This window comes from Zingiber officinale, chromosome 10A (assembly GCF_018446385.1).
Source record: "Zingiber officinale cultivar Zhangliang chromosome 10A, Zo_v1.1, whole genome shotgun sequence".
NCBI classification, from domain to species: Eukaryota; Viridiplantae; Streptophyta; class Magnoliopsida; order Zingiberales; family Zingiberaceae; genus Zingiber; species Zingiber officinale.
In genome coordinates, this window is record NC_056004.1 from 45,467,621 (window position 1) to 45,494,653 (window position 27,033).

Consider the following 27,033-nt stretch of genomic DNA (forward strand, 5'->3'; position numbering starts at 1 on the left):
TAAATACTTTCTTACTTGGAGACGGCAAGGATGATGCTGATGTGTGTGTGATGCTGGAGAATGGAACACTGCTCTGATACCAACTGTAACAACCCACCCTTCTTACTACTACTCTCTAAGGGCGACCGTTACCTAACTCCTACTCTACTTACTAGTGTCACTTATGCTATTATTAGCGACACTTAGATTTATCACGGTTCAGAGAAATCCCTACCGAAAAATTTCGGCAGAGTCTCCTCTGTACCGGTGACCAAATCTATAATACACAATATATATATACACAGCCACATGCGGCTGGATCACAATTTATTCACAACCACGCAGTAATAAATCATATCATAATCAAAAACTAATCTAGCAACATGAACTAAACTCAATCTCCCAGAATGAAGCATAATAAGCTACAATGCACATCCAACTCAATCATAGCTCATAATTTCATAACAGAAATAGGGAAAATGAACTAGACATAAACTCTAAATAAATAAGTCTTGCTAGTCCCCTCTGGACCTCTCCATAGTTCAGTCACCACACACATCCATCATCACCACCACCCTGTCGCCTCCCTTCATATCTTAGCTTTTCCTTTATCTGCAGTAGGAGGAAAAAGAAAAGTATCTATAAGCGAAAACGCTTAGTAAGTACTAATCTATCTCACAAAACTCGAAATGCATAAATGAAATGCATAAGTGCTGAAACTGAAATAATAAAGCTATCTGCATGTGCTCATGGTATACAGAAAATGAACGGAATACAAATCATACTCAGTATCAGCAGGATAACAAGAAACTAACAATGTAAACTTAGAATCAAAGAAACTAACCATTCTTATTTATTCTAAGCATGTAACTTGTTTCATTTCTTATATCCTTGTGTTAGAAATTAATCTTTTAATTCCTATCTTTTACTCACTTCTTCTTTCTTTCTTTCTTAACTTTTCTTTTCTTTCTTCCTTTACTTCTTTACTTTTCTTTCTTTCTTTACTTCTTTACTTTTCTTTCTTTCTTTACTTCTTTACTTTTCTTTCTTTTCTTGGGTTTTCTTTTCTTGGGTTTTCTTTTCTTGGGCCCAGGCCTAGTACCAACTCATGCGCGTTCCCTAATAGGTTGGGGTTGCGAGCCACCAATCCTAAAAGAGCAGACCTCGGTCTACCAGGGCCAAGACCTCGGAAATGGTCACCTGGATTTGTTTAACGACAAGCTCTTGGATGTCGGGTACTAGCCTCTTGCTTTACTTACTTGTTATCTCTTTTTAATTAGACCTTGGTCTTTTTCTTTACTCATACTTCTCATAATCCTTTATTAGAGCTTATTAGAATCCTTTAGATATATATCTAACAAGTATAGGATTACAATTAACTAAGCATGCTATATAAAAACAATACAAGGGAAACAAATCTAAACTCTCTCTAAGCATGTTATAAAACAAAGCAACAGAAAAGCAAATCTGAACTTTCTAAACATGCTGTAAAACAAAGGAAAAGAAGCAAATCTGAACTTACTAATCATGCTATAAAATAGAGCAAAAGAAAGCAACTTTAAACTTTCTAAACATGCTGTAAAATAGGCAACAGAATGCTAAAATCTGTTCATGTACATTGTGAAGCAAGAGAACCCAAAAAAGTCAGCATACATGACTAATAAAAATCTGCACATATGGCTAATAGAAATCTGCACATAAAACTACTAAAAATCTGCACTTAAGCTCAATAAAATGCTTATACCATTCTAACTAAATGAAGGCTGTTCTTGCCCTTTGAGTAGCACGAAAACTATCCGCATGCTTAACTAAAAAGAAAACCTGCTGAACTAAAACTCCTTGCAACATATTCACAGCATAAGGCGATAAAAACTACTGCTGCTAACAATTTCTACACGTGGTGTACCAAAGCATGCGTCACTAGATCTACACATGTTGACTCCTTTCCAACGAAGTAAAACAACAAGAAAAGCTACTGCCGCTACCAACTTCTATCTGATAAAGAAATCTGTTCATCTATTTGCAATAGAATGATCAACTAATAGGAACCGAAACCACATGTTAACCCTAAACAATTTAATAAAATTGCTCTTATTCCTCATATAGCAATGAAATTGAATCTAAAAGCACATGCTCAGTTCTGTACATGTTTGTATATAAATTCTTCACGCTAAATCATTAAATTTGCTACTAGAAACTAAAGAGGTAATAACAACATATCTTCATGCTCTCCATCTGCTATGGCAGAAAACCAAAAATTCCAGCAAACTCCAAAGGAGAAAACTTTGGAATTAAACATTCCTTAAACGTTCTTTACAGTAGCAATGAACTAAAAAGAAACCTATATTTCTAGCAACCATATCCGGTTACAGCAGGTTCCAATGCAAGGAACTAAAATCCCTAACCTATACCATCTTTCCTTTCTTTGTTCCCATTTGAGGCTCACAGCAACAACCTCAAAACCAAATCCGAACTGCAATGGAAGCAAAGAAAACCAATCGAAGCTCGGAACTACTCGGCACGGTAAAAACCGAAGCAAGGAAAACAAATCGAAGCTCGGAGCAACTCCTACCGCAGGTGAGTAGTACTTACTTGCTTTCTTGGACTTACAACCGAGAAGAAGGGAAGGAGGGCTTCTAGGGCTCGGGTAGCAGCTTTTCCGGCGTGTTCTCGGAGCTCTCGGGCTTCTCTCCGTCGGGAACAGCCACCGTGGGTGAGGGATGGCTGGAATCAAGTCTCGCCGGCGCCGGAATCTCCAACCCTAGCTCGCTCTAGGTTTCCGCCGCAGCTTTGCGCCGTCGCGAGGGAGAAGAGCGAAGGAGATTAGGTTTTCGGGAGAAAAAGTTCGGTTTTCTTAAAATCCCAAAACTTATTTCCTTTTATAAGTATTCGGATATAACCCAACTATACTATAACCTTATTTAACTCTATATGAGATTAACATAAATCTCTTATCCCCGTTGGTCAAGCCGGTTTGGCTTGGTTTAGTCCGACCCGGGGTCCCGGGTTCAAACCTCACTTCCAACGCTTTTTGCCTAAACTTCTTTGGTTTTGTAAAAATGCTAAACGACCTCCAAAAATTACGCAAAAATACTCTAAAAATTTCTAAAAATCTCTAGAATATTTTAACAGTATTTTCAAACATTTTTATGGACGTTTGAAACTCAGAATAGGGAAAATTGGGTCTTTACAATCCCCCATACCTTATAAAAAGTTCGTCCTCGAACTTAGAATAGCTCTGGATACTTCTGTCTCATACTGTTCTCCCGCTCCCAAGTGATTTCCTCGTGCTTCTGGTTCTACCAGATGACCTTCACTAGTGGTACTTCTATCTCTTAGTCTCTTGACTGCTCTATCCACTATCTGTGTAGGTCTGCTCTCATAACTAAGATCCTCTTGGATCTGTACTGACTGAGGCTGAATCACTTGGCTTGGGTCATGGAGACACTTCTTTAGCATGGAGACATGAAATACATTGTGTATTGCTGACATGTCTTGTGGTAAGTCCAGCCTGTAAGCTACTTTCCCAATCCTCTCTATGATCAGGTAAGGTCCTACGTAGCGAGGACTTAATTTGCCCTTCTTGCCAAATCTCATCACTCCCTTCATAGGAGCGACCTTGAGGAAAACCGAATCTCCTACTTGAAACTCCAATGGCCTACGACGTGTGTCAGCATAACTCTTCTGTCTGCTCTGGGCAGTCTCAATTCTCTGTCTGATTTTCTGGATCGCTTGAGTAGTCTCGTCTATCACCTCTGTCTGAATGCCCAACTCTGCTTCCATCTCTTTTCTCTCTCCTGCTTCTTGCCAGCATATGGGTGATCTGCATTTCCTGCCATATAGTGCCTCATAAGGTGTCATCTTAATGGTAGCCTGATAGCTATTGTTGTAAGCGAATTCAGCTAAGCACAAATACTTGCACCAACTTCCTTTGAAATCTAGCGCACAAGCTCTGAGCATGTCTTCTAAAATCTGATTCACTCGCTCTGTCTGTCCATCAGTCTGCGGATGGAAAGCTGTGCTGAACTTGAGTTTGGTGCCTAGTGCATTCTGAACGCACTCCCAAAATCATGAAGTGAAGCGCCCATCTCTATCAGAAATAATAGATTTAGGAACTCCATGAAGTCTGACTACCTCTTTAACATATAGCTGGCTAACTGCTCTATGGAGTGGTACACCTTGATGGCTAGGAAATGAGCAGACTTGGTCAATCGGTCTACTATTACCCATATCGCATTATATCCATTGGTGGTTCTTGGAAGACCTGTTATGAAGTCCATGGAAATGTCTTCCCATTTCCATTCTGGTATTGGAAGAGGCTGAAGAACTCCTCCTGGTCTCTGGTGTTCTGCTTTGACTCTCTGGCATGTCAAGCAGGTACTGACATACTTAGCTACATCTCTTTTGAGTCTTGACCACCAAAACCTCTGTTTCACATCTTGGTACATCTTGGAAGAACTAGGATGCATGGAGTATGGTGTGCTGTGAGCTTCTTCTAAGATCTTCTTCCTCAGTTCTTCATCATTGGGCATGCAAATGCGTCTCCCCTGATAAAGAATCCCGCTGTCTGTTACTCTAAACTCTGAGTTGTCTTCTTTCTGTAACCCTTGCTTGATTTTCTGGATGTCTGGATCTTCACTTTGCTCTCTTTGTATCTCCTCAAGCAATGTGGACTCTAAGGTCGATGCAGAGAGTTGCCCTTCAATAATTTCAAGTCCAAAATCTGACATCTCCTTCTGCAGTGGCAGGGCTAATGATGACAAAGACATCAGTGATGCACTAGATTTTCTGCTGAGTGCATCTGCCACTTTGTTAGCTTTGCCTGGGTGGTAGAGAATTTCACAGTCGTAATCTTTGACCAACTCCAGCCACCTGTGCTGTCTCATGTTTAAGTTCTTCTGAGTGAAGAACTACTTAAGACTCTGATGATCTGTGAAGATTCTACACTGAACTCCATACAAATAATGTCGCCAGAGTTTAAGTGCAAAAACCATAGCTGCCAGCTCAAGATCATGAGTAGGGTAGTTCTTCTCATAATCTTTGAGTTGTCTGGAAGCATAAGCTATGACTTTTCCTTCTTGCATGAGTACAGCTCCTAAGTCCATCTTGGAAGCATCACTGTAGATGTCGAAACTCTTGTCACTCTGTGGGACAGTCAGAATGGGAGCACTGATCAATCTCTTCTTTAGCTCTTGGAAGCTCTGCTCACATTTGTCTGACCATTCGAATCTCTTGTTCTTTCTGGTGAGGGCTGTTAGTGGAGAGGCTATCCTGGAAAAATCCTCCACGAACTTCCTGTAGTACCCTGCTAAACCAAGGAAGCTTCTGATCTCTCTGACGTTCTTGGGTCTACTCCAGTTGTTGACCGCTTCCACTTTGGCTGGATCCACTTGGATACCTTCTTTAGAAATTATGTGACCTAAAAACGCCACCTGATTTAACCAGAACTCGCACTTTGAGAATTTAGCATAAAGCTGCTTTTGCTGCAGAGTCTGCAGTACCATCCTCAAGTGCGTGTCATGCTCCTCTGGGGTCCTTGAATAGACCAGAATGTCGTCGATGAATACGATGACAAATTTGTCAAGGTATTCTCTGAACACTTTGTTCATTAAGTCCCTGAGGACTGCAGGTGCATTAGTCACTCCAAAAGGCATGACTACAAATTCGTAATGTCCATATCTGGTTCTGAATGTCGTTCTGGGTATATCTCTTTCTTTCACCTTCAGCTGATGGTACCCAGAGCGCAGGTCTATCTTCGAGAATACTGTTGCCCCTCTTTACTGATCAAATAAGTCATCGATCCTGGGAAGGGGGTACTTGTCCTTAACTGCTACTTTGCTCAGCGTTCTGGAATCTATGCACATTAGCACGGATCCGTCTTTCTTCTTAACGAACAACTCTGGAGCTCCCCGGGGTGAATGACTAGGGCGAATGAAGCCTTTGTCAAGTAACTCCTGTAGTTGTTCTTGTGACTCCTTCAGCTCTGCTGGAGACATGTGATACGGAGCTTTTGAAATTGGACCGGTTCTAGGAACCAATTCAATCTCAAATCCATTCATTTATTGGGAGGTAGTCCAGGTAGATCTGCTGGGAATACTTCGGGATATTCACAGACCACCCGAACCCCCTCTTTCTTAGCTTCTTTCTATTCTCCTGCACTTACTTGACTAGGGCTCCAAGCTCCCTACTGTCTTGTCTTCTACCTTGGCTGGCTTGAACTCTATAAACTCCTCATAGTGCTTGTTGGTGATAGAACTCTTCATAGAATTCTAACTGAAAATCTGCTCAGCTCATCTGATCGGCTGCTCTCTTGGTCTTTATCCTCTCCCACTACATACGAGCATCTCCAGACAGACAGAAAGAGGCGCACTTGACCTTCTCGACTTCTGGCCAGTCAAGAAGCTCCATAGTGCTCTCTAGTGTTTAAACCAAGCCTGGGCATCCCAGGGCTCAGTCGTGTCTGAGAAGCTCTCTGGTTTCAGCTTCAGCCATTGTATAAGGTATGCTTCTGGTCTCTGGGATGCTGTGACGGCTCTCTGAGTAGCTGGTGGAGTCTCAGTTACCACTGGGGTCTCTGCAGTGACAACTGGAGGAGGGGAACTGCTTGCTGGTTTGCCATCAGATTGGCAATCACTTGCTGCTGCTCTGCTACTTGTCTCTGGAGTTAGGCAACAACTTCAGAGAGATTTGGCTCAGTTGATCTAAGCCCTTCGTTCTCCTGATCTTGGTTCTCAGTACGAACGGTACAGGGACATCCTTTTTCTTAACATCTAATTATGCAAAGAAAAGACTTGATATCTTACTTTAACCCTTCTAATCATACATAAATATGAATAAAGAAAAGGGAAACTAAATCTTTTATCTTACTTTAGTACTCAAAAAAACAAGTACTCTATACTGCAGTTAATAATAAAGAAAGCAGAATAAAGAAAGGATTTAAATACTTTCTTACTTGGAGACGGCGAGGATGATGCTGATGTGTGTGTGATGCTGGAGAATGGAACACGGCTCTGATACCAACTGTAACAACCCACCCTTCTTACTACTACTCTCTAAGGGCGACCGTTACCTAACTCCTACTCTACTTACTAGTGTCACTTATGCTATTATTAGCGACACTTAGATTTATCACGGTTCAGAGAAATCCCTACCGAAAAATTTCGGCAGAGTCTCCCCTGTACCGGTGACCAAATCTATAATACACAATATATATATACACAGCCACATGCGGCTGGATCACAATTTACTCACAACCACGCAGTAATAAGTCATATCATAATCAAAAACTAATCTAGCAACATGAACTAAACTCAATCTCCCAGAATGAAGCATAATAAGCTACAATGCACATCCAACTCAATCATAACTCATAATTTCATAACAGAAATAGGGAAAATGAACTAGACATAAACTCTAAATAAATAAGTCTTGCTAGTCCCCTCTGGACCTCTCCATAGTTCAGTCACCACACACATCCATCATCACCACCACCCTGTCGCCTCCCTTCATATCTTAGCTTTTCCTTTATCTGCAGTAGGAGGAAAAGAAAAGTATCTATAAGCGAAAACGCTTAGTAAGTACTAATCTATCTCACAAAACTCGAAATGCATAAATGAAATGCATAAGTGCTGAAACTGAAATAATAAAGCTATCTGCATGTGCTCATGGTATACAGAAAATGAACGGAATACAAATCATACTCAGTATCAGCAGGATAACAAGAAACTAACAATGTAAACTTAGAATCAAAGAAACTAACCATTCTTATTTATTCTAAGCATGTAACTTGTTTCATTTCTTATATCCTTGTGTTAGAAATTAATCTTTTAATTCCTATCTTTTACTCACTTCTTCTTTCTTTCTTTCTTAACTTTTCTTTTCTTTCTTCCTTTACTTCTTTACTTTTCTTTCTTTCTTTACTTCTTTACTTTTCTTTCTTTTCTTGGGTTTTCTTTTCTTGGGTTTTCTTTTCTTGGGCCCAGGCCTAGTACCAACTCATGCGCGTTCCCTAATAGGTTGGGGTTGCGAGCCACCAATCCTAAAAGAGCAGACCTCGGTCTACCAGGGCCAAGACCTCGGAAATGGTCACCTGGATTTGTTTAACGACAAGCTCTTGGATGTCGGGTACTAGCCTCTTGCTTTACTTACTTGTTATCTCTTTTTAATTAGACCTTGGTCTTTTTCTTTACTCATACTTCTCATAATCCTTTATTAGAGCTTATTAGAATCCTTTAGATATATATCTAACAAGTATAGGATTACAATTAACTAAGCATGCTATATAAAAACAATACAAGGGAAACAAATCTAAACTCTCTCTAAGCATGTTATAAAACAAAGCAACAGAAAAGCAAATCTGAACTTTCTAAACATGCTGTAAAACAAAGGAAAAGAAGCAAATCTGAACTTACTAATCATGCTATAAAATAGAGCAAAAGAAAGCAACTTTAAACTTTCTAAACATGCTGTAAAATAGGCAACAGAATGCTAAAATCTGTTCATGTACATTGTGAAGCAAGAGAACCCAAAAAGTCAGCATACATGACTAATAAAAATCTGCACATATGGCTAATAGAAATCTGCACATAAAACTACTAAAAATCTGCACTTAAGCTCAATAAAATGCTTATACCATTCTAACTAAATGAAGGCTGTTCTTGCCCTTTGAGTAGCACGAAAAACTAACCGCATGCTTAACTAAAAAGAAAACCTGCTGAACTAAAACTCCTTGCAACATATTCACAGCATAAGGCGATAAAAACTACTGCTGCTAACAATTTCTACACGTGGTGTACCAAAGCATGCGTCACTAGATCTACACATGTTGACTCCTTTCCAACGAAGTAAAACAACAAGAAAAGCTACTGCCGCTACCAACTTCTATCTGATAAAGAAATCTGTTCATCTATTTGCAATAGAATGATCAACTAATAGGAACCGAAACCACATGTTAACCCTAAACAATTTAATAAAATTGCTCTTATTCCTCATATAGCAATGAAATTGAATCTAAAAGCACATGCTCAGTTCTGTACATGTTTGTATATAAATTCTTCACGCTAAATCATTAAATTTGCTACTAGAAACTAAAGAGGTAATAACAACATATCTTCATGCTCTCCATCTGCTATGGCAGAAAACCAAAAATTCCAGCAAACTCCAAAGGAGAAAACTTTGGAATTAAACATTCCTTAAACGTTCTTTACAGTAGCAATGAACTAAAAAGAAACCTATATTTCTAGCAACCATATCCGGTTACAGCAGGTTCCAATGCAAGGAACTAAAATCCCTAACCTATACCATCTTTCCTTTCTTTGTTCCCATTTGAGGCTCACAGCAACAACCTCAAAACCAAATCCGAACTGCAATGGAAGCAAAGAAAACCAATCGAAGCTCGGAACTACTCGGCACGGTAAAAATCGAAGCAAGGAAAACAAATCGAAGCTCGGAGCAACTCCTACCGCAGGTGAGTAGTACTTACTTGCTTTCTTGGACTTACAACCGAGAAGAAGGGAAGGAGGGCTTCTAGGGCTCGGGTAGCAGCTTTTCCGGCGTGTTCTCGGAGCTCTCGGGCTTCTCTCCGTCGGGAACAGCCACCGTGGGTGAGGGATGGCTGGAATCAAGTCTCGCCGGCGCCGGAATCTCCAACCCTAGCTCGCTCTAGGTTTCCGCCGCAGCTTTGCGCCGTCGCGAGGGAGAAGAGCGAAGGAGATTAGGTTTTCGGGAGAAAAAGTTCGGTTTTCTTAAAATCCCAAAACTTATTTCCTTTTATAAGTATTCGGATATAACCCAACTATACTATAACCTTATTTAACTCTATATGAGATTAACATAAATCTCTTATCCCCGTTGGTCAAGCCGGTTTGGCTTGGTTCAGTCCGACCCGGGGTCCCGGGTTCAAACCTCACTTCCAACGCTTTTTGCCTAAACTTCTTTGGTTTTGTAAAAATGCTAAACGACCTCCAAAAATTACGCAAAAATACTCTAAAAATTTCTAAAAATCTCTAGAATATTTTAACAGTATTTTCAAACATTTTTATGGACGTTTGAAACTCAGAATAGGAAAAATTGGGTCGTTACAACTTTCGATTATGCCAGATTAAGATAATTTGGTTGATTTTGTTCATTAGTGAAACTACATGATAGAACTAGATTTATTTATTAGAGATTATGATATATTATTCACACACATAGATCTAGATTGCAAGTTTTACTTAAGAACAAGCAAAAGTTGAAGTGTAAGAGGTATTTGATATGTGTATTTCATGCATAATTTTTAGTAGTATTTTGCACACATTCTATGTCATCTCATGAGCATATTTTGTATACTCACATCTTCTTTTTAGTGTTTTTACTCTTTTTATTCGAAAATATGCTCTTTGTGCTTTTCTATTGATAGGATGTGAAATTGGAGCGAAATTGGAGTTTAAAAGCTTTGGAACATGGATTTAAAACAAGGAACATGCTCCGATCATGCCCCATGACATGAGTGTGTTCCTCTAGCCGAAGTTAGACGAAGAACTGAACAAAAATGAGGTTGTCTGACCTTGACACAGGCTGGTCATGCCCCCAGGAATGGTTGTGCCCCATCCAGCCGTAACAGGAATTAACACACCCGGGTCATGCCCCTAAGCACAACCGTATTGTTCTCCATAGCTTGTGACATGGCCTGATCGTGCCCTTCATCGCAACATCCAACACGCCCTGGACTTGCCTAGTAGATATTTCCTTTAAGTGGACTTATTTGTAAGTTGTACATATGAATATGAACTAAACCCATTTAAGTGACCAAACTTGAGTTCTTTGATTTTGGGTTATTGGATGTAGATTTGATGTATAGAATCCTTTAGCCCAATCTATTGTCATCTATTGGCTTATAACAGATCGATATATTATATAAAGGAGAGGTCCTTGATGGATTATATATCTTGACAAAGGGGTTCCCATTGACGAGAGTTTGTGCAACACCATCATCCCTAATTCCCTCGGAAGAGCTCCCCTTGTTTGCTTTCACTTTTTCTTCTTCCTCAGGGGCGTTGGATACTATGACGATGCTATAGGACAAGGCTATGGCAATACATTCAAGCTCCTTGTCATTATGGTTTACATTATGTTGTTATGCCATGATTCGTAGAAACAAGATCTGTCAATTTGTCTCTTATTGTTGTATTTCCTACTTGAATTCTTATTTGGCTTTAGAATCCATGCAGCATAAGGTTTTACAACGTCTATCAATGCCCCCTGGCACGACTGTGCTCCTCTTCACAACATCGGACAGGTTTGGCTGTGCCCACTGGCATGGCCGTGTTTGACCCCGATTTAAGTAACTAAGTGACATGGCTCAACCATGCCTCCTAGTATGGCCATGGCATGACGGTGGTTCCCTGAGGCAATGTCTAATCATTTTTATCATTTTGAAGGGCTATACAAATTACTAGAAGGATTTTGATAGAGAGAGGAGGGTATTCCCTATGATAGGGAGCCCTAGAAGCATCGTTCCAAGGAATTGTCAAAGTTTCCGTCCACCCTAGGAGCTTAGAATTCTCTCAAAGACATCGGCAACCATCACGACTAAGTTTCATTTTCTCTTCTCTCTATGTTTTGAGTAATAGGATGCTTTTTTCATTGTATTTCGATAGTAACTCTATCTTCATGGATTACTACTCTAGATTCTAGGATGATAGAGTAGTCTGATGCATTATTGACATTAGAAAGTGATCACTCTATAAGGTCACCTTGAAAGTAGATCTCGAGTTTAGGTAAACATGATGGTATAATTTTAAAAGTCTATTTTAGGATTTCAAGATAGTCTACCTGCATGCGAACAAACATTGAGGTAGAAAAGTAAATAATACTTAAGGTGTCAATTGTCATCGTGGTGAAGCCAAAATCCTAGAATTGTTTCCCCTAAATTAATATTTCTTCCTTGACTTCTTGTGTGCTCTTACTCAATTTTTTTATTTTTTAACTCTTGCAATTTGTGACTTGATAGATAATCTGTTTCGCGAACAGTCCCTCCCTATGGAATCAATTTTTTTATTACTTGATGATAGTCGTACACTTATGATTTTTGCCTATCATGGATATGCAATTTTGTGATCGTTTTCGTCGACGATATCTTCATCTATTCAAGAACCCAAGCGGAGCATGCCGAACACCTGAACATAGTTTTGCGGATTCTTCAGGAGAAGCAGCTGTATGCGAAATTTTCTAAATGCGAGTTCTGGCTCGATCGAGTATCATTTTTGGGTCATGTTATCTCCAAGGACGGAGTGATGGTAGACCCAATCAAAATTGAAGCTGTGAGTAACTGGAACTGGCCAAAGAATGTCATTGAGATCAGAAGTTTTCTCGGGCTAGCAGACTATTACCGGAAGTTCGTAGAGGGTTTCTCCATAATTGCAGCCCCTATGACAGCTCTCACCAGGAAGAACAAGAAGTACGAATGGACAGACGATTGTGAGAAGAGCTTCACAGAATTGAAAAGGAGACTGACCAGTGCTCCAATTCTCACTCTTCCAGAAGGTAACGAAGGGTTCGATATGTATAGTGACGCTTCTAGATTAGGACTCGGAGCTATACTCATGCAGAATGACAAGGTTATTGCCTATGCCTCTAGGCAACTCAAGGAACATGAAAGAAATTATCCCACTCACGATCTGGAGCTAGCAGCTGTGGTCTTTGCCCTCAAAATATGGAGGCATTATCTATATGGAGCTCAGTGTAGGATTTATACAGACCACCAGAGTCTGAAATATTTCTTCACACAGAAGGATCTAAACATGAGACAACGCAGATGGCTCAAACTAATCAAGGACTATGACTGCGAGATTTTCTACCATCCGGGAAAGGCGAACAAAGTGGTCGATGCACTCAGCAGGAAGTCCTGAGCCACCCTAGTTATGGGACGGTATGAAACAAAAGTACCCAGAGCTATTTTAAGTTTAAGGACGAACTTTTATGAGGTATGGGGGACTGTAACACTCATAGGATCCCTAAGTTATTTTATGAGAATTGTTGCATGATTAGAATAAGCCTTACGTGAATATCTCCAAAAATAAAAGAAAAATAGAACCAAAAAGAGGCATGACCAAGGTTTGAACCTTGGACCTCTTGTTAGATGCATGAATGTCATAACCAGTAGCCCCAGCAGGGGTGTGCTGTTAGAAAAGAAAGGGACAAGATAGTTAAAGGTAAGGAAAGTGAAGGCTCTCTTCACCAAGAAGGAGAAGTTCAAGTTTTCTTCTTCTTCTTCCAATGAAAAGAGGGTTTTGCTTTCTCCCTTCATTTAGGATGAGTAAAAGAAAAAGGGAAGGAAAAGTTCATTTTTCCTTCTTCCTTTCATTTGGAATAAAAGGAGAAAGAGAATGGAAAAATTCATTTTCTCTTCTACCCTCTTCTTCCTCCTCCTTCTCTCCACCGAAATCAAGCCTCCCTCTCCTCACCATTGCCGAAACCCAACCAAAAGGATTTCTCTCTAGGAAAGATTCACAAGCAAGGTTACTTCTCCTAGTAAATCAAGTGAGAGGAAGTAAGTATCCCCCCTCACCTGCAGTACAAGTAGCTCCTATGTTTTCTACGCTTAAAAATAATTTAAAAAAAAAAGAAACCTAGGAAGTTACCTTGTAGGGTTCGGCCATGATAAGTAAAATTGGAAACATGTCATCTATTAGTTCTTGATTATCTATGGTTGTTAAAAAGGTTTTATGGCTTCATGTGGTTTAAAACTTAGAACCCCACTCTTTTAAGTTTCGGCCATGAGAAGATAAAGATGTTTAGAGAAAGTTTAAAATGTAAACTATGCTTGTTTATGATCCCTTATGGTTTATAACTCACTACATGATGTTAGCTTAAAGTTCTCATGTTTAGGTTGCATAAAAGGGTATATCCATGTTTTAGAGTTTCGGCCAAGTAAGAAACAAAGGCATTAGAGGAAGTTAAAAACTCAACTAAGCTTGTTTATGATTCCTCATGATAAATAACCCATTGTATGATATTAGTTAAAAGTTTTATGCTTCAAGTTGTTAAAAGAAATCTAGAACACATGCTTATAGAGTTCGGCCAAGGATGAACATTAGGGTTAGAAACCTAATTATACTCACTATGAATCTTTTCCTATGCTATGTATGTTGTAAGAGAAGTTGTTAAAGAAAACCTAGAACACATGCTTATAGGGTTCGAGCAAGGATGAACATTAGGGTTAGAAACCTAATTATGCTTACTATGAATCTTTTCCTATGCTATGAATGTTGTAAAAGTTTCATGCTTCAAGTTGTTAAAAGAAACCTAGAACACATGCTTATAGAGTTTGGCCAAGGATGAACATTAGGGTTAGAAACCTAATTATGCTCATTATGAATCTTTTCCTATGCTATGTATGTTGTAAAAGTTTCATGCTTTAAGTTGTTAAAAGAAACCTAGAACACATGCTTATAGAGTTCGGCCAAGGATGAACATTAGGGTTAGAAACCTAATTATGCTCACTATGAATCTTTTCCTATGCTATGTATGTTGTAAGAGTTTCATGCTTCAAGTTGTTAAAGAAAACCTAGAACACATGCTTATAGGGTTCGGCCAAGGATGAACATTAGGGTTAGAAACCTAATTATGCTTACTATGAATCTTGTCCTATGCTATGTATGTTGTAAAAGTTTCATGCTTCAAATTGTTAAAAGAAACCTAGAACACATGCTTATAGGGTTCGGCTAAGGTTGAATATTAGGGTTAGAAACCTAATTATGCTTACTAAGAACCTCTCTTCCTATGCTATGAATGTTGTAAAAGTTTCATGCTACATGTTGCTTAAAAAAGTTTAGAACCACCTCCTTTAGGTTTCGACCAAGAGGAGATAAAAGGGTTAGAGAAAACTTTTGGAACCAACTATGCTTGTTCATGATTCCTTATGATGTATGAGCTCCTATATGATGTTAGTTTAAATTCTTCATGCTTATGTTGCTAAAAAAAAAAAGAAAAAGAAAACCTAGATCCATGATATGTTGGTTTCGGCCAAACCAAGAAAACTAGGGTTTATCGTTGCTAAAGGTCCCCTATGTTATGATAAGTACCATGTGATACTAATATGATGTTTTCCTTGTTTAAAGTTGCTTAAGAACCAAGACCATTACCCTTGCAAGTTTCGGCCAAGTATGACTAGGGCTTATAGAAAGTTCAAAACCCTTAACTATGCATGAGAATGATATGCTTTACACGACAAGAACATGCTATGCTTCAAGATATGATAAGAACATGCTATGCTTCATGATATGATAAGAACATGTTATGCTTCATGATATGACAAGAACATGCTATGTTACATGATATGACAAGAACATGATATGTTTATGAAAGGCTTATGTAAGATGAAAAGCCTAAGAGATGCGTCCCTTAAGTTGGGATTAAAAGCACTCTTCATGATATGACAAGAACATGATATGTCATGATATGACAAGAACATGATATGTATGATCTGATAAGAAACATGATATGCTATTTTACTTTTGTATGGCTTGTACCAAGGGTGGGCTCCATAAGTGCCGCTAGGTCGATGGTCTATGAAACGGGCCTAGTAAAAGGGATGAGCTCCTAAGTTGCCCCTAGGTCGATGGTATATGAAACGGGCCTAGTTCCTAGTAGGTTCAAGATTAGCTACCTTGGATCTACTTTGGATGCGTGCATTCATGTATGTATGTGGTACAAATCGGGCCCTCATGTTGAGATTATGTTTAAGTATGTATATGATATATGTTTTCAAAAGAACATCTTGCATATATTCATTTCATGATACATGTTTTCAAAAGAACATCTTGCATCTACAAGTTCATGTTATATGATTTCCTTTATGCTTATTTAAGATGCTCTTGAAAATATGTCTATAATATTTATATGATTATTATTCCCTCACATGATATGATATGATTTCATGATATGCTCTCATATGATATGATATGATTTTATGTTTATGTTCTCACATGTTATGTTATGATTTTTATATTTATGCTCCCACATGCTAAGATATGACTTTAGGCTTATGTTTTCACATGTTATGTTATGATTTGCCAAATGAACATGTTACTACTTTATGGATTATGCATGATTCGTGGTTTTGTGAGTAGGAAAGGGACTTACTAAGCCTACGTGCTTATAGTTTTATGTTTCCTTGTACTGCAGAAAAAGGAAAGGAATGGATAAATTAAGAGGAGCAGCAGGAAGGGCAAGTATGTGTGTGGAAGTGGCATGGTGGAATAGATCCCTTTGTATTTCAAAACTTATATTTATGTCTTGACTTTTTATGTGAACCATGTTTAACTATATGCTTGATAACTACTTGAACTAGCATGGATAGATTATGCTCTTATGTTTTATTGTTTCATGTTGGTATGCTCATGATATCATGAATCATGTTTTAAGTAGTTGATGATAAATCAAGTTACATGTTATGTTTGAAGGATTAGGATGTTAAGCATGTTTACTATGTTATATGATTATATGGTTCACATGTCATGTTTAGTCCATATGCATATGATCAAATTAAATTTTAGACAACCCACTTCCGCTGCCATGAGTTCATATGCATATACCTGTATGTACGTTTTAAGTAAGTAACCCCATCCCTTCATTAGTAGCAGTGGAGGGGCGGGCGTTACAATACCAGCACACAGTCTATCATTTTATGGTTTATGTAGTTATCATATGTCTTATGTTGTGTTTGTTTCCAATCATGTGGGTTATAGTTATTACACTTGTATAGCCTTGTGGCAATGTATCAAAGTTTCATATGTTGTCATAAGGTGGAGATTATGTCCTTTTGTCGGGCAGGCATACCTTCGAGGTGTGACATGATAACTTAGTAATCTAGACTGAACCCAGTCGGTCTACTGAACCACTAGTTTGGTCTACTAAACTTGTTTGAGTCCAGTTTGACCTGAGTCAAGGTCGGTTCATCTATTTGTATTATCCTTCTCTCTGTTTTGCTTCCAACTCCAGGTTCCTGTAAAATAACCATACAACAATAAACAAGTAAGCTAAGTCTTAATCTTATAAGTCTACTTGATCTAGTAGACTTACCATTGGTGAATCTCTTAGGATCAAGTCGTACTCCTATAAGTCTACTTAACCTACTAGACTTACCTTTTATTTGAAGGTTCCTCCTCCAAATCAACTACCTAAGGGTCAATCTCTTAAGATCAAGCTGCACTCCCATAAGTCTACCCGACCTATTAAGCTTCATACTTAGATTGTATCCAAAACTTTACCACCTAAGGCTTACTTCTTAGAATATTTACTGTCTAGCTTCACTCGTTAGAACCTCCACCACCTTCTTCGCTTACTAGGATTTTTACCATCTATCTTCACTCACTAGGACCTAGCTTCACTAACTAGGACTTTCACCTTCTAGGCTCACTTACTAGAATCTAGCTTCACTTACTAGAATTTTCACCTCCTGACTTCACTCACTAGGACCTAGCTTCACTCACTAGGACTTTCATTTCCTGACTTCACTCACTAGGATCTAGCTCCACTCACTAGGATTTTTCCTTGTCTAACCTTCAACTTCCTCTGCTAGTCATTTGGTCCTAGCTAGACTTCTCCTTACTAGTCATTTGATCAACTTTGACCTAACTATACTTCACTCACTTCCAAACATCAAGTCTTATTTGGATCAATCCTTTGTCAATTTGATCATATCTTATTATATTATCAAATATCAAAACCCCAGAGGTTAATTGCTATTATCTAGTACTCCCTACACCAACACCTATCATCGAAAGTATTAGGAACACGGTTAGATAATGACTTGACTAGGATTAAAGGTTGAAAACTAGAAAGAGTTGAGACACTTTTTACACTGAGTATGGAGAACTTTTGATTAAGCCATATTAAGATAATACGGTTGACTTTGTTCATTAGTGAAACTACATGATAGAACTAGATTGATTTATTAGAGACTATGATATATTATTCACACACATAGATCTAGATTGCAAGTTTTGCTTAAGAACAAGCAAAAGTTGAAGTGTATAGGTATTTGATATGTGTATTTCATGCATAATTTTTAGTATTTTGCACGCATTCTATGTCATCTCATGAGCATATTTTGTATACTCACATCTTCTTTTTAGTGTTTTTACTCTTTTTATTTGAAAATATGCTCTTTGTGCTTTTCTATTGATAGGATGTGAAACTGGAGCGGAATTAGAGTTTAAAAGCTTTGGAACATGGATTTAAAACAAGGAACATGCTCCGGTCATGTCCCATGACATGAGTGTGTTCCTCTAGCCGAAGTTAGACGAAGAACTGAACAAAAATGAGGTTGTCTGACCTTGACACAGGCTGGTCATGCCCCCAGGAATGGTTGTGCCCCATCTAGCCGTAACAGCAATTAGCATGCCCGGGTCATGCCCCTAAGCACAACCGTATTGTTCTCCATAGCTTGTGACATGGCCTGACCGTGCCCTTCATCGCAACATCCAACACGCCCTGGACTTGCCTAGTAGATATTTCGTTTAAGTGGACTTATTTGTAAGTTGTACATATGAATATGAATTAAACCCATTTAAGTGACCAAACTTAAGTTCTTTGGTTTTGGGTTATTGGATGTAGATTTGATGTATAGAATCCTTTAGCCCGATCTATTGTCATCTATTGGCTTATAACAGATCGATATATTATATAAAGGAGGGGTCCCTGATGGATTATATATCTTGACAAAGGGTTTCCCATTGACAAGAGTTTGTGCAACACCATCATCCCTAATTCCCTCGGAAGAGCTCCCCTTGTTTGCTTTCACTTTTTCTTCTTCCTCAGGGGCGTTGGATACTATGACGATGCTATAGGACAAGGCTATGGCAATACATTCAAGTTCCTTGTCATTATGGTTTACATTATGTTGTTATGCCATGATTCGTAGAAACAAGATTTGTCAATTTGTCTCTTATTGTTGTATTTCCTATTTGAATTCTTATTTGGCTTTAGAATCCATGCAGCATAAGGTTTTACAACGTCCATCAATGCCCCTTGGCACGACTGTGCTCCTCTTCATAACATCGGTCATGGTTTGGCTGTGCCCGTTGGCATGGCCGTGTTTGACCCCGATTTAAGTAACTACGTGACATGGCTCAACCATGCCTCCTAGTATGGCCATGGCGTGACGGCGGTTCCCTGAGGCAATGCCCAATCATTTTTGTCATTTTGAAGGGCTATAAAAATTACTATAAGGATTTTGGTAGAGAGAGGAGGGTATTCCCTATGACAGGGTGCCCTAGACACATCGTTCCAAGGAATCGTCAAAGCTTCCGTCCACCCTAGGAGCTTAGAATTCTCTCGAAGACATTGGCAACCATCACGACTAAGTTTCATTTTCTCTTCTCTCTATGTTTTGAGTAATAGGATGCTTTTTTCCATTGTATTTCGATAGTAACTCTATCTTCATGGATTACTACTCTAGATTTTATGATGATAGAGTAGTCTGATGTATTATTGACATTAGAAAGCGATCACTCTACAAGTTCACCTTGAAAGTAGATCTCGAGTTTGGGTAAACATGTTGCTATAATTTTAAAAGTCTATTTTAGGATTTCAAGATAGTCTATTTGCATGCGAACAAACATTGAGGTAGAAAAGTAAATAGTACTTAAGGTGTCAATTGTCATCACGGCGAAGCCAAAATCCTAGAATTGTTTCCCCCAAATTAATATTTCTTCCTTGACTTCTTGTGTGCTCTTACTCAATTTTTTTTATTTTTTAACTCTTGCAATTTGTGACTTGATAGATAATCTGTTTCGCGAACAGTCCCTCCCTATGGAATCAATCTTTTTATTACTTAATGATAATCATACACTTATGATTTTTGCCTATCATGGATATGCAAAAGAGAGTTGGGGTGGCATTACTCAGATTCGTCGATTTTTTTTAAAAAAAAATAAAAATTTAGAAAGTTTAGAGGATACGGTGAAACATATGAAATATTTTTTAAAATTTGGAGGATATTATTGTATTTATAGATAAACTTTTTAAATAATAATGATAATAATAATAATAATTAGCGGTTGAATTATTTTTTATGTTTTATTAATTTTAATTTTTTTTTAAAAAAAAGTTGTTCTTAAATTATAAAATAAGTTTAATTTCAATATGGGAGGGAGCTCGTTTTATTTTACATGTCATCCATAATGAGCTTATGTTTTATTGATTTTATATTTTTTTAAAAAAAATTGTTCTTAAATTATAAAATAAGTTTAATTTCAATATGGAAGGGAGCTCATTTTTTGGCATGTGATTCACAATGAAAGTTTCTAGAATTTCATCGTTATCTATATATACTTCCTTCCCTATTTATGGAAATGATGCTCTAGAATTTTAAAATATATGGTAATTGAAAATTAATAATGATGGTAAAATAAAAATATAGAAGATAAAGATAAAAAATAATTGTGCGAAAGATACATGGGAGACAATAATACGTGTGATGATAAAAAGGAAATGAAATCACAATAAAGAGATGTAAAAGATCACATGTCAAGTTATAATAAGTTGTGGATAACTAGGGTCAAAATCAAACCATCAAACTTCGGCTCTGGTACCGCACGACATCACAATCGAACCATCAATTCACTTAGGAACTAAAAACGAAGCAGATAAAGTGAAGAAGAAAATAACCACGGCAAAAAATTATCACATATAGAGGTAAAATTAGTAATTATATTAATTTAAAGATATTAAAATATAAGACTTTGGATTCCTTTTTATAGATTTGACTTAATAATAAATATAAAGAAAAACATTCTAAATAAAGGGAATAGGCTAATAATAGAGATTATAATTATTCTTTATTTATTACTAAAATAGAATATCTTAATTATCAAATAATAAAAAAATAAATTTTTTTATTTTTTTTATTTTTTATAGATGTATTAATTTTGAATATTTTAAAATTTTATTTTATTTATTATAAATGTATTAATCTTGAATATTTTGTAATAGATGTGTAAATTTGTAGTATTTTTTAATTTTGAAGGTTTTTAATTTCTTGTTTTTTTTATCGAGGATGAATTAATATAGAATTTATTTTTAATTATTTTTTTCTATATTTATATTCTTGTTTACATTAAAGACCTAATCCATTTTGTAGAGCATATATAACTCTTTAGGTTACAGTTTGGTAGGATTGATAGGGTGTAATCCACATTATAATGTAATCAAGATTACATTAAAAAATTGATTATTTTATTTTGCACAGTTTTAAAATTGTAATATAAAGATTATATTATATTATATTACAAAATTTGTGACATTATAAACTTGATTATATTACCCGTAATGAAACGTAGTGTTAATTTCTTAAACAGATTTTAGCTAGACGGATCGAAGTCGAACACGAATTTCCTCCCACGTGCTTTTTAATTAATTAACAAAGCAGCGGCTCTGGATTCTAACAATTTGTGATTTGCTACCTTTTGTCCTTATTTGCTGACTCCCCTGATGATTATATCCTAACATATATTAATTAAATTAAATTAAATTAAAGGAGATTGACGTAATCTTCGTTAATGGTTTAAAATAAATCAGAATATATGGTGGTGAATGCAAATAATTATGAAAGGGATAGGATGATAATATTCCTAATATAAAGAAAGAAGAGATTACACTTTCAGAATACAATTGAAGATAAAGGCGTGGGATTTCTATATGGAATTAATTAATTGCAACCCATAATTAGTGTGTAATTCTAAAAATGTCTAATAACTTTCTTTTAAGCAAAACTTAGTGCTTTGTTAATGCCAAAAATACTGTCCAGTAAATATATTTAAAATCAAAACATTCCCTAATAGTTCGATTGGTAATTTATATGCATTTCATTATAAAAGTGGAAGTATTCTGACAGAAAAATAAAATATTTTAAGGTATTAAATTTTAGGAGTGATTTGATAACTTTATTTATTTATTTATTTATTTTAAAATTGGTAAATAATAATCTCGTGATGCCATAAATGCAATTTTCTCAAACTTTATAAATAAGCCTTTTGGATAATTGAGAGATCAAAGAGAAAGAGAAAAAGCTTGAAAGTAATGGCGGAGCAGCGATTAGAAGCCAACAATAATATGGCTTCCGAGGCTCCGGCTGCGGCTGTTAATCACCGGAACAAGCGCTTCGCCATCGCCTGTGCCTTGCTCGCCTCCACGACCTCGATCATTTTGGGTTACGGTAATATATTATTCTTCCACTGTTGATAGATAAATAAAATTATTATTTTGGGTTAATGAGCGTTTTAATAGATTTTTAATTTTGTGATTTGCCCAAAACAAAAAAAAAAATTGAACAAAGATATTGGAGTGATGAGTGGCGCGGCGATATTTATAAAGAAGGATTTCAACCTCGACGACAACAAGATGCAGATTCTGCTGGGTATCTTGAATGTCTACTCGCTTGTGGGTTCTTATGCCGCCGGATTCACCTCCGACTGGATCGGCCGCCGGTACACCATCGTGCTCGCTGCCGGCATCTTCTTCGCCGGCGCCCTCCTCATGGGCTTCGCCACGGGTTACACGTTCCTCATGGTGGGCCGGTTCGTGGCCGGCATTGGCGTCGGCTACGCCCTCATGATCGCCCCTGTTTACACGGCCGAGCTGTCCCCCGCCTCTTCCCGTGGCTTCCTCACCTCGCTTCCGGAGGTCTTCATTAACGTCGGCATACTCCTCGGCTACGTCTCCAACTACGCCTTCTCTAACTTGAGAACCTCCCTCGGGTGGCGCTTCATGCTCGGCGTCGGCGCTGTTCCCTCTGTTTTCCTCGCCGCCGGCGTGCTCGCTATGCCCGAGTCCCCCCGCTGGCTCGTCATGCGCGGCCGCCTCCGCGAGGCCAGACGCGTCCTCGAGAGGACCTCCGACAGCCCCGAGGAGGCCCTGCTCCGCCTTCAGGAGATCAAGGTCGCTGCTGGCATCCCCGCCGACTGCGACGACGATGACTACGTCGTCCCCAAAGGAGCCGGCAAGAGGAGCGGCGGCCCCGGGACGGAGAAGTCAGTGTGGAAGGACCTGCTGCTGCGACCGACGCCGAAGGTGCGGCGGGCGATGCTGACGGCGGTAGGAATCCACTTCTTCCAGCAGGCGTCGGGGATCGACTCGGTGGTGCTCTACAGCCCGCGGGTGTTCGAGAAGGCGGGGATCCGCCAGGAGAAGAAGTTGCTCGCCACCACGGTGGCCGTGGGGTTCGTCAAGACGCTCTTCATCCTGGTGGCGACTTTCCTGCTGGACCGGGTTGGGCGGCGGCCGTTGCTGCTCGCGAGCACCGGCGGGATGGTGGTCTCTGTGCTGGGGCTCGGCCTCGGGCTGACGCTGGTGGACCACGGTCGGAAGGAAGCGGTGACGCTGTGCATCGTGGCGATTCTCTTCTACGTGGCGTTCTTCTCCATCGGCATGGGGCCCATCGCGTGGGTTTATGGATCGGAGATCCTGCCGTTGCGGTTGCGAGCACAGGGGGCGAGCATCGCGGTGGCGGTAAACCGACTGACCAGTGGCCTTATCACCATGACATTCATATCTCTATACAATGCCATCACTCTCGGGGGGAGTTTCTTCTTGTACGGCGGCGTCACGGTGATCGCGTGGGTCTTCTTTTTCACATGTCTTCCGGAGACGAGGGGTAGGACGCTGGAGGAGATTGATGACTTGTTTGGGAAGACGGAGAAAGGCGAAGAGAAGGCTCCAACTGATGTGGTGGAGATGCCGGCGGTGAACTCTACTAATGCAAATGCTACAACTCAACGCCATGAAGAAGATGCCACGATAAAATACATATCAGAATAGAGAAAAGAAGAAAATGGGGAAATTATGTATCTTTTCTTTGACTTTAATAAGTAGTGCTTAATTTTGTTTAGCTTATATTTTGAAGCTTTATGTGAACTTGGGTGGACGAAAAAAAATTTAAGAAAATTAAATTAATTTTGTGAAAAAAAATAGATTATTTATCTTTTTTTGTTTACCTACTTATAAAATATTAGACAAACGGATTTAAAATAGATTATTTTTTGGATATATTTTTATCTATGTTAGTCAAATCTCTCTTAATGGCGCTCGTGACCGTGAGAGGTAGCTCGTGGCTGGGGTCGCTCTGCGCGAGGTCACCTTGTGCTTGGTCGTCTTCTGTGATCACCTTGCATGGCCGCAGGTGGTTCCGTGCATCGTCACCTTGTGCGGTCATCGGCAGCTTCATGCGATAGCTGGCAGCTAGCCCTAGCATGGTCGCTTCAGGAGTCATGGTCGGCCTCACGCACAACCACGGCTAACCTTGCATATGGCCACCGACAACTTCACTAGCAACTGTAAGCTTCTATTTAATATTTTTCCCCCTAAGGGTTTACACTTAATTGGCTCAATATAGACTCCACATTATATGTCAATTGTTGAGCTAATTTGACCAGTCGAGTTATTGACATCTCTCGAGCAGTTTTCCTCAACTCTCCTAAGGAGTCTTCCTAACAAAGGCGAATCTCTCGAGGAGTCTTCCTTGACACTCCTGAGGAGTCTATTGGTGTAAGAAATATCATACGATCAAATTTAGATTTTGATACTGACAAAGGGTTAAAAGTTAAGTCATTTTAAGGTTTGATGTGCTTGTCATGCTTGCAGAAAAGTCCTAATTAAGGCTAGACAAGGAAGTCCAAATCAGATGGACTGGGTAAGAAGTCTTAATAAATCGAGGACATCGGAAGCCCTGGGGGTTGAGAATACTAGACAAAAAGTCTAGACGGGTTGAGTGCCAAAGGTCTAGCGGAAAATCCCAAAGGTCAAGATCAAGCTAAGTAAAACTCTACAATAGGTCAGGTGCTCTCTCAAGTAGAGTTGTGAGGGCACGCTCTCGAAATAAGAGCAGTAGACATTAGCTTGACCTAAGGTCTCATGGGAGACCTAAAGTTATGATTAAACAACTTGGAAAGTTGTCAATCAAAATAATAATAGTTTTTGGTTCTAACACTGTGAAGCATGGGTCAATTACTAAAAGATGGCTGGAATTAGAGACTCAGGGCACCGAGAGATGTTCTAGCTAACCAGAGGTTCAAGCGCCCCCAAGTGGGTCTAGGTATCCTGATGACTTGAAATCCAGCCCCAAGTCCATGTAAGGTGTCACATCCTGATTGGACAGCGCACATTAGTAACCAGGTGCCTAGAAGAAATACAGGCGGTCGGAGAAAGATAATTCACAACTGGATAGAGCTTCATCCTGTTCATGCCACGTTAGTAGTCCAAGCGCGCGGAAGGGTTCTATGCACATGGAGATGGATAATTCGTGATTGTGTCAAATTGAATAAGGTCGAGCTGTGTGTGCCTAGGGTTGGTCCAAGTGCCCAAAATCATCTTTAAAAGGAGCTTCAAACAGCAGCTTCTGATCATCCTTTTTACGCCTTTATGCTTCCATTCTGTGCCAAAACTCTGACACTCTAACACCCTACTGCAGAGAGACATCAAAGTGCTCATCTACGCTTCTAAGACTCCAAAATGATGTTGCACTCAAGCTTCAATGACGCAACAATGGCGCGACGCCGCTACAAGCTCAAATGAGCCTAGCATTTGGTATCATTTTGTAGTTGCAACTTTGCAATCGCTTCTTTTGTTTGGATTTGTTCTAAGGGTCGGTAAGGTTGTTACCAAACTCTATCATTGTAAAAGAAACAAACTTTCTTCTCTTTCAAGATGAAGGTTAATAGTGATTTCACATCGAAAATGATCAAAGTAACTATGGGCCTTGGAGTAGTAGTCATGCAGCTGCGAATCAAAGTAAAACCACCTTATATTTTTCCTATTCTATCTTTGATTTTCCACTGCATGACTTTGATTTTAAACGATTCTAAAATGCGTATGGAGCACGCCGCTGGTGTAATCATGCCCTAAGGAAGAAATTCTGATGATTGACAATTATTTAAGTTTAGGCTAATACATTGGATCTAATATGAGTTTGAGTTTGCAGGACTAAGAAGGTTGAGGATCGGATTCCTAGCAAGAGAAGCCCTTGTTGGTCGAAAGATCGGATGCAAGGCAAGAGACATCCAAGGAGGTCAGGGGACTAAATCTTTGGCACGGGAGAAGTCCTTACTAGTCGGAATACTAGATGTAAGGCAAAAGAAGTCCAAGGAGGTCGAGAACAAGATTCTTGGCAAGGCAATTGATAATGCTAAAGCAAAGTGTGTTAATCGATTAAGAGAAACACTTAATCAATTAAAAGGGTGTTAAGCAATTGAGTCAATCGCTTAACAAACCTTTTGTTTGAAACAGAAGGTTTCCTAATCGATTAGGAAACCGTAAGTGATTGAATCAATCGCTTACGATGTCATTTTGCTTCAAGCAGAATGCTTCTATTCGAAGCTTAAGTGATTGGCTCAGTCGATTAAGAGACACTATTCAAAAATAGAATAATTCCTAATCGCTTAAGCTAGTCAATTACCCTAATCTTAATCATTTAGGGTAGGTGATTTGGAGGAGTCGTGTAAATGAAACACGCACCAAATTGACTACTTTAATCGATTAACACCTGGTAATCGACTAACATCACTTCTTAATCGATTAAGACTCACAAAATGACAAGAAAAATGACTCTTTCTCTGTGGTTTAAGAAGCTATGAAGTTGCCTGTTTGAATGCAACTGTTCCATTGAGATCAAGTGTTCTCCATTGCTCTACAGTGCTCAAGCTTAAGTTCAAGTTCAATCTCAAGTGCTCAAGCTCTCACTAGTACTACACTCGTGAGCCACTAAAGAAGAAGTAGGTGTACTAAAAACCCTAATCTCTTAATTTCTTCTTCCTTGTGAGGTATTCTGTTGAGAAGGAGAGTTGTAGATGATTGTGTAAGGTTTCTTCACCTTCGGTGTTGATCCAAGAAGGAGAAGTTTCATAGTACAAAGTATGACCATTGTGTCGAACCTTAGATTAGTCACCTCAAGGAGGTGGATAACAAGTAAATATAAGGAGTTAGCATTGCTTTCAAGTTTCCACTGCGTAAAATCAAATTAATCAAGAAATCGGAGTGAGTTGTTCACCCCCCCCCCCTCTCTAGCCCAACCGGACC

The 27,033-nt window shown here is 38.9% G+C and overlaps 1 protein-coding gene across 1 annotated transcript; it reads left to right on the forward strand.

Moving 5' to 3' along the window:
* Positions 1-22,068: 22,068 nt before the first annotated feature.
* On the forward strand, positions 22,069-23,783 carry LOC122028110 (putative polyol transporter 2). The gene is made up of 2 exons (XM_042587127.1): positions 22,069-22,180; positions 22,301-23,783. The coding sequence occupies exons 1-2, from the start codon at positions 22,078-22,080 to the stop codon at positions 23,779-23,781; spliced, it is 1,584 nt and encodes a 527-aa protein (XP_042443061.1). The 5' UTR covers positions 22,069-22,077; the 3' UTR covers positions 23,782-23,783.
* Positions 23,784-27,033: the final 3,250 nt, after the last annotated feature.

Bases quoted from the DNA above. Each gene is read 5' to 3' on its own strand.
- LOC122028110 (XM_042587127.1), top strand. From the start codon at position 22,078: ATGGCTTCCGAGGCTCCGGCTGCGGCTGTTAATCACCGGAACAAGCGC. The intron at 22,181-22,300 runs GTAATATATTAT...AATTGAACAAAG, and splicing joins CTCGATCATTTTGGGTTACG to ATATTGGAGTGATGAGTGGC.